The sequence below is a fragment of the Pagrus major genome, chromosome 9 (assembly GCF_040436345.1).
Source record: "Pagrus major chromosome 9, Pma_NU_1.0".
In the NCBI taxonomy this organism is placed as follows: Eukaryota; Metazoa; Chordata; class Actinopteri; order Spariformes; family Sparidae; genus Pagrus; species Pagrus major.
Window position 1 is genome coordinate 22,032,568 of NC_133223.1, and position 17,061 is coordinate 22,049,628.

Here is a 17,061-nt window from a genome sequence, read left to right on the forward strand (position 1 = left end):
CTATCCCATTCACTAATCATGAATAATATTTGTCAAGATGATTTTATTTTTTGACCACATCTTGTAGCCTGTGTGAGAGTTTATATAGTCTTTTGGATATCGTTTTATCGTGATATGGCTTAAGAGTTTTCCTAGTTTTAAAGGCTGTATAACAGCAAAGTGATGTAATTTTTTAACTTACCAGAGTGTTCTAATATTTGCCTTTACCCACTTGACATTATATCATTATATCCACATTACTGATAGTAACTGATCAAAAATCTCCAATACTACCAATAGTCATCCCAATGATATTGTCTTAAAACAAATAGAGGTATCTGGTCAGAAATAGCATATTACTTGATTTTGATATTCAGTCCCAGCATTTAAGAAGTGCAATATATATATATATATATATATATATATATATATATATATATATACACATATATATATATATATATATATATATATATACATATATATATATATATACATATATATATATATATATATATATATATATATATATATATATATATATATATATATATATATATATATATATATATATATATATATATATATATATATATATATATATATATATATATATATATATATATATATATATATATATATATACACACACAGTATATAAGCCATATCACCCAGCCCTAGTCTAGACAATTGACTGTATAAAGATGGACAACATGACAGCTTCCCAAAAGTGAAAGACAAAACATCTCCATCACCCTCTGGTGGCTCGCTGCAGTATCAGTCATCACCTCCACCACCACACTCACAGTAACCATCAAATTTTCCCAAAGATATTTATTTGATCTATTTATCTTTTTCTATGTTGCTTGTGTCTTTACTGTTGGGATTCCAAGCTCACACAGTTGGAGGTTTTGATCTCATTCTGCTCTTCTCACAGCTGGTGATAAAAGCATGTTAAAGTGCTAGACATGTCGATATTTTTGATCTTGCAATAGTTCACGTAACACCCTTTGACCCTGTGTCTTAATGTGCTTATTCAAGAGCTGTTTCGCCTTCATCTGATTCAATGAGGAGAAAGATAGGCGAACAGGACTGTAAAGGGTATATAAAAATAATATCTTTCAGGTTTTTGTGATTTCGTTTCATCTTCCCCCACATTAAAACATATTTGAAAAGGCCATACTTCAGTTAAAATTATAAAACACTGTTTACACTATATATGTTTTCCAAGTATTATAACTCAAGTGCATCTATCGAACTAATTCAACATTTCAAAGATGCCACGATTTAGCATTCACAACTTGTCATGCAGGTGGGCCAGGGACACATTTTGCGACGCATTTCATGATTTTTTCATGACATTTTTTCTGTTACACTTCAAAATGTGATTTTAATGAGAAAACTGGAGTTGGTGTCATTCATTATTAACGTTATGAAAGGTGAGTGTACCTTGGCGATGGAGAAGATGCGGGTGCTGGAGGGCACAGCAAGTTCCTGTTGCAGGTCCTGGGTGTCGGCCCAGGCTTTCTTGAGTGGCAGCCGGGGCATGAAGCCATCCACTGATGGATGACACATCCTCAGGGCCTTCTGCACGCTCTCCTCAAAGGTCCGACCCACTGCCATCACCTGAATCCAGAAGAGGGAGATGCATGAGAGAAGAACAGGTGTGAGGATAGTGAATAAGCAAATGGAATGTTTATTCGTGGCTCCTTCCCCCACCTCTCCAACACTCTTCATGGCACTGCCTATTTCATGGGACATGCCCTGAAAGCGGTCCAGGTCCCAGCGGGGGATCTTGGTGACGATGTAGTCCAGACTGGGCTCAAAGCAGGCCGTGGTCTTCTGCGATACAGCGTTCTTGATCTCAGGCAGGGGGATGCCCAGAGCCAGCTTAGCAGCAACAAAAGCCAAGGGATACCTGTGAGACATTGACCAAAGAGCAGGGAGCAAAATCAACTAATAGTTTCCATACCAAATGAGCAGTTTCAAGGTCAGACAACATCACAGTTTTGATGAAGATCATTACTGTGTGATCATGCTAATAATGCTTAACTCCACAATCGTGGCAAATTTTGACAAAAGAGTCCACAAGGCCTCGGTGTATGGCATGATAGTTGCCAAGATAACAAGTTTGTTTCTGTGAGAATCTGTGTCAGCCCCCCAGTTTGAGACCTGTTTAAAGGAATTGGAGGGCATTTTGTATTTTGAAAGACTGAGGTACAAACTATTTAGGTTTTCAGTATTTGGTACACAGTGTTATAGCACATCAAGGATAAGTAGGACTGTCCCTTCTTGTATAACATGCCCTACAGCATGAAAAACAGTATAATATTAATGGGATGTTCTTTTCTTTTAGTTTTTTGTCTTATTTATGGAAGCCCTGAGGGGCAAGCTAGGACATTTTTTATTCTTGGTGATCCATTTTCAATTTTAAATCTAAATTGTTTACTCTCAGTTCCTTTTAAATATCTGTATTGCATGATGTTTTCATGAAATACAGATAAAAATAAGGGGGAAAACATTTTTTTTGTTAGTTTTTTTTCCAGGAGAATTAAAAGATTTTCTAAAACAAGTGGGGAAAAGTTTTTAATCGAGAGTTGTTTTTTCTCCCTATAAGAATCGGGACTCACATGCCCCTCAGGGCTTCCTTTTTTTCTTTTTTTTTTGGTACAGTGCCTTATTATGTACGCAAAACCACTATATGTTTTTTTTTAAATGATGTTGTACTGACTACTATATGTTGTCTTACTGAAGAGCTCCAAGATCTGTTTGATGTTAAACAATTGTAGAAATCCATTCTCTACATTAAAATCCATTTTATTTTTTATCTTTTAATAAATATATACAATCTTTTAATGGATTACAGCATAGCCCGACCAGATGCCAGTCTCAATTTGACATTTTGTTTTACCATGAAAACTCAGTATTGAATTCCATTGTAAATTACATGAATTTAAGTTGATCTATGTCGCTTTCTCTGAAGAACTACAAATGTTTTTACAATTTCCCCTACAGTTGATGACTGATTGATTACAGATTGTGGGAATAATATTAATCTAAAACACTCGCCAACAAATTCTATATTCATAGCAAAAGATGCGTTTCCATTATTGCACCACTGCACAACAACAACCACAGTTTGTACGAGTCAAAGACCAGACCAGAAACCCTCATGCCTGAGCTCAGCTGATCTGGCAACTAACTAGTCTAACTAGTGACAGTTGTATTACCAGTCTTCAGCTTGTATGCATGTTTTCTCTCACCCGGTGGCTTTGGATGCCAGAGCGGAGCTTCTGGAGAGCCGGGCGTTAACCTCAATGATGCAGTACTCCAGGGACGAAGGGTGCAGGGCGTACTGAATGTTGCATTCGCCTACGATGCCAAGGTGACGAACAACTTTGATGGCCGTCTCTCGGAGCATGTGGTACTCCTCGTTGGAAAGCGTCTGGCTCGGTGCCACCACTATGGAGTCACCTGAAGCAGAAGAAGAGGAAGGGTTAGGACAAAAAGCTGCTTTAAAATAGTGTTAACAGTCTTGGTTTTGGTTAGAAAGATGGAGATGGAAAAAAGATGCAGAGGAAACAGAGAAAACAAAACACAGATTCTCTTGATGTTGAGTTTTAAGAACATATTGTTTATCACTTTATTTACCAAAACATCAAAGCCTGTGAAGTAAAGTTCAATATCATTACGAAGCAGCAACAAAATTCAGCATAATAAAATAATTTCTCAATTGGAATTCATCTATTGTTCTACAGAAGAAGCACAGGGTTTTAGATCAAAAAACACACTTTGTACTTTTATCCTTTGGAACTGATAACGAGCACTCAACCATATTTCACCTTGTGTACTTCAAGTGTGCCAGTCTAAACCCAAAAGCTTAAGTTTGCTGCTCAAGTATTGATTCTCAATGTTTTTCTTAAGCTACAGAAACAAGACAAAAGAAATAAGATAAGGACAACAGCTTTCAAAAATGCCTGTTCATCCATATCCAGGCACACAATAAAATTTGGTCAACGTGAGCAAGCTTCTCGATCTGAAAAGAGCAAAAAGAAAACATGCTTGTAGCAGCCTCCCCAGAGAGAGAGAGAGGGATAGTATGTGTGTTTGTTTGAGGACAACAGAATAAAAAAAGCAAACAGAACTGAATCAAACACAACAGAACAGGATACAGTAAAAAAAAAAACTGATGTGTTCTTCAGACTATGTGTCAGTACCTGTGTGAATGCCCAGTGGATCGAAGTTCTCCATGTTGCAGACGGTGACGCAGTTATCAGCCACGTCTCTCACCACTTCATATTCCACCTCCTTCCAGCCCATCAGAGACTTCTCCACCAGGATCTGACTGCTCATGGCCAGAGCCTACACAGAAAACTACCAATTTAGTAAATGCTGTGTGTCAACATTAACCTTTACACAGAGGGTGGGCACCACACCACAAAGACCCATACAATATCATTCAACACAATAGCTCTGCAGTGTAAATACTGCCATTGAAAAAGCTTACAATCATTAGTAATTTTGAGCCCTTGCCCATTATCCAATACTGAAAATCAAAAAAATCAAAAATGTTTCATGTTTAATATGATTCACTATAAAACCGCAATGAAAACACACACCCCCTACACTGACTGATTTTGAGTCATCACCTGAATGAACTCAAAAAGGTAAAATAATCGATAATTACCCGCTTCTCATGGCCAATACCTATAAGATAACAGATGATTTCACATTTTTTGTATTTTTAAGAGGAGTTCCTAACCTGTAGTTTATGCACACCTGAGGATGAGAAAGGCCGAGATGTGATGAACAAAAATGTGTGATTCAATATTGTTTGGCTCTTTAGTCTATACAGCTTGGCTCTACTCAGATTTAGCAGTTTGACGTCATGAGTGCGACAACAGCGTGCTGTGCTGCCTCTTCTTCTTTTTTGTGTTTATTGTGTTTATTTATTTAAAATGCAAACTAATTTTAGAGAAGCATGCTGCCACCTACTGTATCAGAGTGCATAAATGCTGCGCTTGTTAAGTCAGTGAAAGCAATTTGGTTTCATATTATCAGGTCCATTTATCAATTAAAACAATTATTACCGATACTGATATACAGCTGATGATATAACTCTCCCAATATCTGGCCAATAATTTATGGGGCCTATATGTATTTAAACAGCATTAAAAACATTGGGGTGACATATCACATCACACAAACTACTCATTATTCAATAGCAATGAATTAGAAATGAGTTTATGTACACAAGTAAATTATTTGCTCTAATGGATTAACATAACAAGCACCTGAACTGACTGTCATCAAAGGAACACAGTGATCAAAAACTAAAAACTCAAAGTTACATACTGTATACTGTGGTATTTATTAGCAGGATCGCTGCATTGGATTGCAATATGATATTATCATTGTATTATGTGAGCTCCTAATCCCACATAGATTTTGTACAGAAACAAAAGGAAAGTGACTTTTTTTAAATAAACTACGATAAATGTTTGTTTGTTTTGATTCTACTGTTTACATAAAACATGGTTGTAGCCTCCCTCACTATCAGAAAAAGATTTATAAATTGTCTGAAATAAACAGAACCTTTTGTATTTTTGTCAAAGATTAGAGCTCCATCTCTGCCCTGTACTTGATACAAACCAATGGGACAACCACTGAACATAACCTGCAATAGAAACATTTGCCACTGAAGCTTCCCAATGAAACAAAAAATAAGCACTTGGAAAAGCTGCAGAACAGACAGTTCATTTTGCAGCCTGTGATCACAGATTAGAACCAATTGAGCTGTCAGACATAATGCTGGATACTGGACGAGCACAAAAGAATGTTGCTTGGCAACAGCAAACTACTCCTTTCCTTTGCGAAGCACCTAAGAAACATTTCAAAACCATTTCAAAGCTTTTATCTCTGTTCAGGTTAACGCTGTAAACATGGGTAAAAGGTGTAAAACTAAAGAAGTTTGTCAGTGAAAGAATTGAAGAAAAATGCTTCAAATTCTGATTTGAGCAATCATAAGCAGAGGGAAAAAAATATTACAAAGATTAACCATCATACAGTAATTGTATCTACACTGTCCCAACTCTGCACCAGTTATTCTGACCTTGTGGGCGGTTTCCTCCAGCTTTTCTTTGTTGGCACACAGACCAGAGCCCAGACCTCCCAGGGCATAGGCCGATCGTAACATTACTGGGTAACCAATCTTCTCTGCCGCTTTCAAGGCATTAGACACCTGAAAGATTGAAAAAAAATTCAAAACTGTTAACAAATGATTTAAACACACAAAATGCAGAATTCATCTACTGCAATTTGCTTTAGTTCATAGAAAGACAATTATCTTTTTCTGTTGGTATTGGTTCCTTACCGATTCCACAGCGATACTGGGTGCAATCTTCTCGTTGATTTCCATCAGTTTGTCAGCAAAAAGCTGTCTGTCCTCTGTGGCCATGATAGACTCCACTGGGGTTCCTAGGACCTTCACACCATACTTCTCCAGGACGCCACGCTGGAATAATTCGACTCCTGGCCACCGCAAAAACACCAGTTCACACAGATGCGTGGTTAAAGATACAGGCAACTTAAAAAAACACAAACTTATATGCACAAGTTAGTCGAAAAGTGGAAAAACTTCGCGAGTTGCACGTATGATTGGTGTAAGTAATTTTAGTGCTGGTGACTTGCAAAGAGAACCTTCAACCACTGAAACACAATCTATATTTTCCCCTTCTTGATCTCCATATTGATGCCAACAATTGTACACGTCTTACCGCAGTTGAGTGCAGTCTGTCCACCCATGGATAGCAGGATGCCGTCCGGACGCTCAGTCTTGATGACTTCAGTTACAAAGTCTGGCGTGACAGGCAGGAAGTAGACGGAGTCGGCCTGCTTGGTGCCCACCTCATTGGTCTGAACCGAGGCAATGTTTGGGTTCATAAGCACTGTTTTCAGGTTCTCCTCCTACAAAACCGTATGAAGATAGAATTGGTAGAAATTACAGCCTTGCATACTGAACATATCTATAGTAAAATACTGCCAAATAGCTGACATGTTGCTAGCTCCATCTGACATGAAATCAACTTCTTCTTTGCCGCTCTAAAATGGTAGTTGCCAGGGGCAGCACAGCACAACTTCCTGTGTTGGTTTTTAGAGCAGCGAAGAAGAATTAATTTCTGGTGTGTAACGTTAGCAGAGCTAATAGAGCTAACTGGGAAGTACCAGGTTCCTGTTTTTAAATTACGCAGTATCGGATCAGTGCATAGACTCAAGTACTCGCCAATACCGATCAGCGGCATTTCCAATACTTGTATCGCAATTGGAACAACTCTAAACTGTATGCTCAGGTGTCATGATGATGATGACACTTTTGATGTTTTTTGTGGGTTACAGCTAATTTGTTGTTTTAAATCTTACCTTCATGGCCTTGATGGCCTGAGACCCAGAGTAGTCGAACTCTCCAGCCTGACCAATAGACAGACCACCAGAGCCCAGAACGAGCACCTTTGACACCTGCATTAACACGTTAAACAGCATGTAATACAGTATACACTCCATTTGCAATGAAACACAGAAACATTAATTGTCTTTAACATGGCTGACCTGACGTGAAGTTCTTTGACATGCATTCCAGTTACTTAAATACTTCTCACTTACAAATCATTGTAATGATGTTATGTAGTCTGGTTCTCAACTGCTATTTTCCTATAAAGTGAAATGTGGATAAATTCTCCAATAGCCTTTTATACGCTCAAAGAGTTAATCAAAGTCCTGGTAAACCTCAATCCTGTGCTACCCATAAAGTTAGAGTTGAATCTGCTCCACCTGTTAGATGTACAGTACCTTGGCTCTGGGAGGGAGGTCCGGTTTCTTGGGCATGACGGACATGATGTTTGCATCCTTTCCTTTCTTGATCAGAGATATGAAGGTATCAAAGAGGAACTGTGGAAACAAAGACAAATGCCAGAATAACAACAGTTTGAATAGCATATTAACAGAGGAGCCCACACTTTCAGGTTTTGTTACTTTCATACTGCCGATTGAACAAACATTGTTCATTACTTAATGTATTCAAAACACCCTGGTGGTTGATATAAAGATCAAGCTCTGCCTAAGGGTACATGGTTTTAGTTTTGTATAGATTTCTCTAAACCATCTGACACCCAAGGTCACTTTTGTGTACTTCTGAAGTGCCTTTAGGAAACTTTGGCATTAAAATGTTCAAAAAAATGAAAATTAATGGAAAGTAGTTAAAGTATCTATATAAAGTAATCACTGGCATCATTTACAACACAGTAGAAAGTATGAGGGAGCTGTGGTCATTTTCAAACAGACTCACACAGTTATAATCACCAGATGGGCAAAATTTCACTGTTTTTGTGTTATTAAATGTATCAATGTCTGATAGAAAAAAATACAAAATTATAAATATATATAAAATATTGCAATTCCCTTACAGTCAAGGCCATAACATATCTGTTATGGACACAGTGCAGAATGTTTGTGAAGCCCCCAAAAAAGTCTAACCCAGGTGGAAGGTAAGAATTCTCCCGCAGAGCTGTCAAGAAGACTCTTGTCATTATTCTGCCTTAGTGTGACAGAGGTTGTAACATACTTTGACCGGGACTTGAACTACAGTCCTTGGCTGCCATGTGGGAGACGAGAACTGTAGCACAGAACCATCAACGCTTTATTGTCGGGACAGGAACAGGCAGACAGTGGTCCTCCCAAACACCTGTGGCCCTGCTGCAGTCAAACATCAGGCATCACAGATGATTACATCTTTCACTGACAGTGATGTTGCCACTGGTTATATAATCTATTATTTTTATACCAATATGTCTGGTTTACATACCATTAAATACACATAAGGAAATTACATTCAGAGCCACCTGAATGCTACTTGCAGCTTTTATTTTTTACAACACTACTTTAGACTTACACAAGTCCTGTTTCAATGGAAGATTTCAACTTTTACTTAAGTTGCATCCTGTAAAGATTCCTTTACTTAACCTTAGTATAGCATTCAGGTACCTTATATAGCAAAATCTTTAATTACCTCTGTGTCAGTGGGACCGCCTTTAGCCTCCGGGTGGAACTGGGCGGTGAAGACAGGCTTAGTGTTGTGCATGATGCCCTGAAAAATAAGCAGAGGGAGATATAAGGAAACTAAACTAAAGCTGACTGTATTCTGCATTTCATTTGTCAACTTTTCAGAGCTCTATTTTAGTTAAATGTTGTTATTTTATAAACTAAGGTCTTTCTTATTTGCGTGACTAGATTCAATCTGCAAGAAAAACTGGTGCTTTTAACTCAAAAGAGAACAAAAATATTAAAGTGCACCATTGTTTTCAAAAAAGACTTTCACACAGAGAGAAATCAACCTCATTCGTGCCATCATTGGCATTGATGAAAAGTGGACTCCACCCCGGGGGTAGAGACTCGCTGTCTATGCCGTAGCCGTGGTTCTGTGCCGTAATGAAGGCCTGACCCGTCGTCACATTCAGCACCGGCTGGTTCTGCCCTCTGGGGAACCACAGAAATGCATAAAGCACAAAATATATTCATGATTTCTGAAAGGGAAACAGAGTTTTAAAAAAGCACTGAAACCAGACAAAACCTTGATAAAAACAGTGTGATGTACAGCGAGACTTAAAGGTTCCCTGTGGATTTTTAGACCTCTTGTCACACTATGGAGCTTTTTCAATGAGTGGGATATGATAATGGTGCCATACTATTCCACTGATAAACCGTTGCTGCAATGCGCCAATTCAACACATTTTTTTAGGATACACACAATACGTTTTGGTTCCTAACACTGGATGCAAACATAAGTTTCGTTTGTTCACACTACGGGGCCTTTTTAAATCTTAATGAGGATGCTTAAAGAGCGTTCATATTGTGTCTTAATTAGCGATTAAAGAGTTCACCTGTTGCCCATAGGTAGCTTATATGATTTTGCTCCGGCAGCCAGAGCTGTTATCTGGTTGCCCATACATATCCCAAACACTGGCTGGGGACGATCACCCTCCAGAACCTTCACAGGACAAAACACATACAGATAAAATCAGTTACAAGGTACGCTGAAGATCATGACATAAATAAATGATCTACATCTTCTTGTATACGAATGAATGATTATTATATTTCAGAACAGGACTTGAGTAAACTATACTTAGGTTTATTTCATCACTGGTTGTTAGAAATTTTGACAGAAAGATTTTCATTTTCACTGCAAATCAATATCAGTCCTAAATATTGGTTTTCAGTCTCCTTGATTTCTAATAATCTGTATCCGCCCTGAAAGAGCCAGATCGGTCAAACCTACAACAAATCAAACATTCCAGCATGTTTACCCACCATCATCTAGTAGCACAATACATCAAAATCTAAACAGAAGCATCATCCAAATAAACAGACCTCCCCAAGTAAAAACATTACAGCAGATAAAAAGAACAGATACACAGACACAGCCCCCAAGGCACAAGACACAATACTGAAATCCAAGCAAAAGCAAAAAAAAAAAAAAAAAAGGTAAAAGGAATCAAAAACTACATCTGCATCCATTAGTGCCAAACTCTCTATATTTGATCTAGTTCATTAGTCAATAGTCTATATAAAAATATATAAAAACAATATGTGTGAAGTCTTGGTAACTTCAAGAGTAAACGAGATTCCTTAATAATATGACTCTCCAAACATTCTTGTATGCTTGTAATTGACAATAATATGTAAAAATGAGTGTAAAAATATTGTTTATGGATGTAATATCCTTGCTGAGTCTTTGTAGCGCAGAAGAACACAACCTGTAGCACTATAAATAACAACCACTCTTTGTGCTCAAATCTCACATGGTGCACAAACACAAAATAAAGTTTAAAATCTTCTGAAGCTTAAAAATACTCAAACGGCACCATGTCCTACCTTGCGGACATTTTCCACAAGCGTGTTGGCCAGAGACGGATCTCCTGGTCCGTTGGAGATAAACAGGCCGTCGTATTCTAGACTCATCAAGTCTTGATTCCACGGTACAAGGTGGACCTCTGCACCTCTCTGCACAAATAGAGACACATGGAGTATGTTTGCAGAAGTTTTACAACTTTTGCTATGATGTATTTTGTGCTACAAACTTCATCTTCAACCACCATAGAAAAGCAATCATCACTCTTTATAGATCATAGATACTCATGTACTTTACCCTCTATTAATATCTAAGTCTGTAGGCTGCGATTCCTGACTTCCTATTACAACCAATTACAAGCTAATGTCAACACTATAAATAACAAACAGTTGGATGACACAAATAGATATTGCATGATGTTTCCTTTTATTTCAGAAGCTAGTTAGACCTAACATTACTACCTCAGAGTCATTTGAGGCAACGTGTGTGATCTAATGAGGATGCACACTCAACCACAACATCCTCTGCATTCATTCTCACCTTAACCAGCAGGCGAATGATGTTATGTTTAATACCACAATCAACTGCCACCACCTTTATTGGGTTTCCTTTTCCAAAAACCTTGGTTTCCTGAAAGGCCGGGGAAACACAGAGAGGTTAGCACCAATCAACAACACTTGTAGGCAATGTAAATATGACCTGAGTTCTTCTATTGTACGTGGCAGGTGTTACCTTGGTTGAGACCTCTGCCACCAGGTTTTGCTGGTTGGGGTCAGATATCTCGACAGGCTGCCCATCAAATTCAATCTTCCCCAAAACTGTGCCCTGAGGAGAAATCACAATCAAAACAACACTGAGTGATCAACAAATCTATTTGTAAAAGCTGTAGCAGCTCAGACTTTTGTATTTACCTTGTCTCTGATGACCTTGGTCAGCATCCGGGTGTCTATTCCAAACAGCGCAGGAACCTTTACAGAAGAAAAGTAACATTTGTAAATTTACCAGCAGCTGAATCCGACTCTAAGAGGAGCAGGAGGATGTTTGGTGATTTGAATCCAACCTTCTCTTCTTGTAGCCATTGTCCCAAAGACTTTACAGAGTTCCAGTGGCTGTACTCATGGCTGTAGTCTTGAACCAGAAGACCAGATACCTAAACACCAAAACACAACACCAGCCTTAAAAAAAGATGATTTATTTGATAATCATATAGTCTATAAAATGTCTATGAAAACAGTTAAAAATGCCAATCATTCTTAAGAGTCCAGGTGTATATGTGGATGACCAAAACCCAAACAGTATTTAGTTTACTATTACAGGAGACTAAGATTCAACTTGTATTTTCTGCATCCGCATGGCCTCAGGGCTGTGCGTACAGCTCGCGCCAACAACGTGTGAAAACGTCATTGTATGCAGACACCCAATGTAGTGTAAACAGAACCATGTGCGCGTCAGCTACAATTAAAGGGTGAGTCCACCAAATTTACACATTAAAGTGTGTTTACAGGTCTAGTGGAGTACGACCATAAATGTGAAAAAAGTACTGTAGTATAAGGCCTTTTGTGGCTCCACAGTAAGCCGCATGTAATCTCATAAATTACCTCCATTGATGTCACTCAGTGGCTAAGTTGCATTGTGGGTAATGTAGGCACCAGGCTTTGAAAAGGAAAAAGAAGGTGTGGAATAAAAAAGCTGATACCTCTGGTTCTGCTGTATCGATTTTGATCATTTGTTTTTAAACAGTCCATAATGAGACCAACAGTGTTATAGGAGTGCAATGCTAGAGCAGTGGACTGCTTTATAACATCTAACGAAGTATCTTGTTACAAATGTATCAACATAAAATACAAAGTACTTGTATGCAAAAATGTATTTAATTAAAATTCAAGTAATTTGTCAATTAAAAAATACAAAAAGATGTTCTATACAAATTCATATTATTACATCTTAGCCATTTACTAGCTATTTAGGCTATTAAGTAGCTCAATTAGTTGGATATTGTTGGGTCAGTTGTTCAATAGCGACAGACGGGAGCTCTGCAGCTTAAATTAAGTCATAATATTGTCTTATTTAGTTGAAAGATAATTCAGGTAACTTGGTGTTTTCTCTTTCTGTTCCTTGAACTCCTAATGTAGCCTTCTCCGATTTTGCATCAAACATGAGTCAAGTTAGTGGTTTAAACTGTTTTTTAATGGTCCAACTAATTTAAGATGTAATTAATGATTAACTGATAATCGATTGTTAAGGGAGCTGACTATCGATCAAGAAATTGATTCAAATTTGCATCCCTAGTGTGGACCAACGTGGAACACAGACAGACCAAGATTACCATTTCATGAGCCACAACGCTAGCATGGCTAAAAATTGGTATTGATTGATGTTGGTTTATTTCCCGTTGATTAACCATTTGTCGAACACTTAATATTCTGTTGTTATTATGTGTTACTTGTGTGGAACGCTACTACGTTTTGAGGAAGTTTTGGGGACAAAAAACATATTTAATTTGTATTAAATTCATCACAGCCCTGAGGCCGCCACAAAGCCTGAAACCCTCAAACCACTGCTAACGTTCCTACCTGGATGCGCTCTGACTCCACATATTTTCTCAGGCCGAGCTCATCCAGCGCCTGGGTGTTGGGTACCCCATAGTTTCCGACAATAGGGTAGGTTAGGGTGAGGATCTGACCTCTGTAGCTGGGGTCAGTCAGAGCCTCAGGGTACCTACAGCAGGGAAACAGCCGGATAAATATGGAAGAATACTGTGATGTAGTAATGAAGCATCGTCCCTTAAAATGCAAAGTTGTCAAGCTCAAAACAAGGTTGATATTTTGCCATCCTGAAATCCGACCTGTGCTTGTTCAAGTGCACTATTTTGTCTAAAATTTAATGTAGTTCTACTCAGGTCAGCATGTCTCGTTCTTACCCCACCAGTCCAGTATTGAAGACCAGCTCCCCGGCTACAGAGGCATCATGCCCAAAGGAAAACCCTTTCATCCTGGTGCCATCCTCCAAGACCAGGTGAGCTGTCTGGGCCTGGAAGTACAAACAGAGGAGGCAGATGCAGAGCAAAATCTCACCCAAGAATAATACATTCTCTTTTTATGAAGCATGTTTGGACAGACCAAAGGCAAAACTTTGAAAAGGATGTGTTGTAGACTTTGAATTTAGGAGTGTTGGCCACCAGTGAGCCTCTGGGAGTTCGTGCTGAACTTGCAGGCCCGTGTGAATTGTGCTGTGAATGCTGAGACCGACAAATCTGTTCTTCTGTTCTCTGTGTGTATGTGTGTGTGTGTGTGTGTGTGTGTGTTAAACATGTGAATATAAAAGGTTGGTAACCCTGTACGACCTCCAGTCAGTGGCTATCATTAGTAAACTTTGTCTCTTTTACAAAACACTAAATCACAGATATATAATTTAGTATATATTGATAAATACAGTGGTGATGTATACAATCCGCTGAGACCTGCCTGAGATAAAGAAGTTTTTCAGGCTCAAAAGTTGATTAAATTCTAGCCTTGGAAAATGAAACAAAACCATCCACCACCACTACCAAAAAATATGCAACCTTTTCTGGGAAGAGTGACATAGAGAAAGAAAGCTGTTGCAATCAGGGCGTATCTCCAACATGATGCAATTCTCTTAATGATGAATACACATGATGCACCGAAGTCCAGGATCCATGCTACACATTATCTGACAAGATTCTGAAACTCCCATCAACTAACACTGCAGATATCTTCTTTGTTTGACGTTTCTCTGAGGTGACACGTACCAAGTTTCACTGTTCCAAACTGCACTGAAAATCAGGCAATTTCCTGCATACTTTCTTAATGGCATAAGCACATGTGTCAGAGAAATAACTTCCTATGTTCAACTGAATCAAATGTAGCTACCTGTCAATTCGGGGTAATGATAGTCTATCAGAAAGGTCTTATTTCAATGCAATTCCAGCTTTTCAACTTGCTCACGCCGCTGCATTCCGCACACCATGCTGCAGCGTTATTTCTGATGCAAGAGCGAGTCTGGTAAATTAAAACACGTCTAAATTGTGTTGAAATAAGAACTTTTGTGTGTTGGAGCCGTGCCGAATGTAGGCGTAGCCTCTTTTGTGCTTACAAAAAAGCTTTGATAACTGTTTACATGTTTCCAAATGTGTGTGCAGGCAAAGCATCACAGACTTGATAGATTTTTCAACGGGATTCGGCTCCAAGTCCAGAGGCATATGGCGGTGTTAGCGCTGGTTTGGCAGCACTTCTGGGAAAGTTTCAACTTAAAAAAGACAACGAGTGTTTTGACTCGCACACGTTTTTTTCTTACCTTCACACTAAAATGCTGAGTAGTTTGAAGTCTCAGCCAGGCCGACGTGTTTCCCACTCTTCTGCCCACCGCACATCCTTGTCTCAGGGATTTAACAACGCTGTAAGCTAACAGGATTTTTGTCATGTTAGCCTCAGTTGCTCTGTTGGTAAACTCGCAAAGACGTGAATGAGAGGCTACCCGATATAAAACAACGAAATGAAAACACTGTCGCACAAACTGCTAACTTTCCAACTATGTGTAAATTCCCTTTGAAGACAGATGAATGGCTGAGATTCAGGGCCTCCCCCTCGTGCTAAACAGAAAGTTCAACTGGCGCTGGGAAAGTCCATCGTGATTGGTCGTCGGGGGAGTTGTTTTACTCACCGCATGAAGCGCTCAGCGTTTTGATTGGTCTAAAGGGAAAACGCCCACTTTTTGTCGAATAAGAGGGATGAACTTGTGGATTTCATCTGTTGAAACACACATGATAGTAGGTGTGAACACTGAAGTGGTTCTGCAAGCTCAAGAAATTTAACAACATATGCATATAATATTTGTTGTTTGAATTCATTACCTCTCTAATTAACAGTGTTGTAAAAAAAAAAAAAAGAAAGAAATTATACTTGAGTAAAAGTAATGACATTGTGATAAAACATTCCTTTCGTAAAAAGTAAAAGTCACCCATACCAATAGTTTTATGTGTGAGAAACATTCAAAAATTAACTAACTAATTTCAATAAAATGTGATGAACAGTTTGGTAGTTATGTCAAAAGATGGCTATGTATTGTGCTGCAGTGATATCTACTGAAACACTAACCCTGCGCTCCAATACTCATACCACCATGCTATTACGTGTGCCAGAAAAAGATTTAGTATGTCCCACTATGAAGTATGTGAAATGCAATATGCATCCAGAAATACCTGTCCTATTACATCCAGTCGTATTTTACAATATGGAAGCCAGCATGCTTTTCTGGCTATTCTGACCCACAATCCTCTGCGCGGTGGAAGATACTGCACGTCACAGTGTGTGACATGAATACAAACAAAGCAGAGAGACCACAAACGCTTGATAGGTCACTTGACAGAATGACAGACACCACAATGACAGATTAAAGCACATTCAAGTGTAATTACTACATTCTTTGGGCTCCAAAATTTCATGCTAAGGCTCCAACGGATATAGAAGTGAGAGGCTAAAAGTTCAATCCGCAGTGTCACGACGAAGTAGTGTGTCCCAGTTGAATGCATACGGCATGGAAAAGTATGTACTTTGTAAGGGTAGCTGCCGTATGTATTAAAAGTACATACTGCACCCTAACAGTCCCCTAGTAGTTCAGCTAGTTGCCTGGCTAACTGAGCTAACAAGCTAACAATAGCTAGAGTCATGGATGTCTAAGGCAAATACAATTAGCAGCAGTTAGCAGTTACACTGGTGATCTCCCGATTTGATGGGAGTATGAATTCAACAGCTGGCTAATTCTTACATATTGCACCTTTAAAGTATTTTATATTAAATGTACTTAAGCATCAAAAGTAGTCTTCTGGCGATAAATGTACTTGAGTACCACAAATACAAGTAAAAGTAAATTATACATAAATTAACATATATGTATACTGTGGGTCAAGCATTTATCAGAACTTTTTTATCGGATTGCTGATAAACTGATTTAGATAATGCACTGTTTTTGACTCAAAGGCAGCATGTAACCTGTTGAGTAACTAGTAACCAAAGATATTAGATATATGTAGTGAGTAAAAAGTGCATTATTTGCCTCCAAAGTGTAGTGTAGTGGAAGTATAAAGTAGCATAAAAAGGAAATACTCAAGTAAAGTACAGCAATTTGAAATTGTACTTAAGTGCAGCACTTCAGGAAATGTA

General features: G+C 38.5%; 1 protein-coding gene across 1 annotated transcript in view; it reads right to left on the reverse strand.

The window, feature by feature from the left end:
* The window catches only part of cps1 (carbamoyl-phosphate synthase 1, mitochondrial), a 54,209-nt gene extending 38,861 nt beyond the window's left edge, over positions 1–15,348 (reverse strand). Inside the window, exons 1-20 of the mRNA XM_073473581.1 lie at positions 15,197–15,348; positions 13,803–13,912; positions 13,456–13,600; positions 11,943–12,032; positions 11,794–11,850; positions 11,615–11,707; positions 11,423–11,512; positions 10,906–11,034; positions 9,912–10,018; positions 9,366–9,507; positions 9,041–9,118; positions 7,825–7,923; positions 7,399–7,494; positions 6,756–6,945; positions 6,353–6,510; positions 6,092–6,220; positions 4,197–4,341; positions 3,243–3,453; positions 1,699–1,897; positions 1,429–1,605 (exon numbers count right to left, since the gene is read on the reverse strand). Coding sequence (XP_073329682.1) covers positions 1,429–1,605; positions 1,699–1,897; positions 3,243–3,453; positions 4,197–4,341; positions 6,092–6,220; positions 6,353–6,510; positions 6,756–6,945; positions 7,399–7,494; positions 7,825–7,923; positions 9,041–9,118; positions 9,366–9,507; positions 9,912–10,018; positions 10,906–11,034; positions 11,423–11,512; positions 11,615–11,707; positions 11,794–11,850; positions 11,943–12,032; positions 13,456–13,600; positions 13,803–13,912; positions 15,197–15,322 — 2,571 coding nt within the window. The 5' untranslated portion in view covers positions 15,323–15,348. The remainder of the gene's footprint in view (positions 1–1,428; positions 1,606–1,698; positions 1,898–3,242; positions 3,454–4,196; positions 4,342–6,091; positions 6,221–6,352; positions 6,511–6,755; positions 6,946–7,398; positions 7,495–7,824; positions 7,924–9,040; positions 9,119–9,365; positions 9,508–9,911; positions 10,019–10,905; positions 11,035–11,422; positions 11,513–11,614; positions 11,708–11,793; positions 11,851–11,942; positions 12,033–13,455; positions 13,601–13,802; positions 13,913–15,196) is intronic.
* Positions 15,349–17,061: the final 1,713 nt, after the last annotated feature.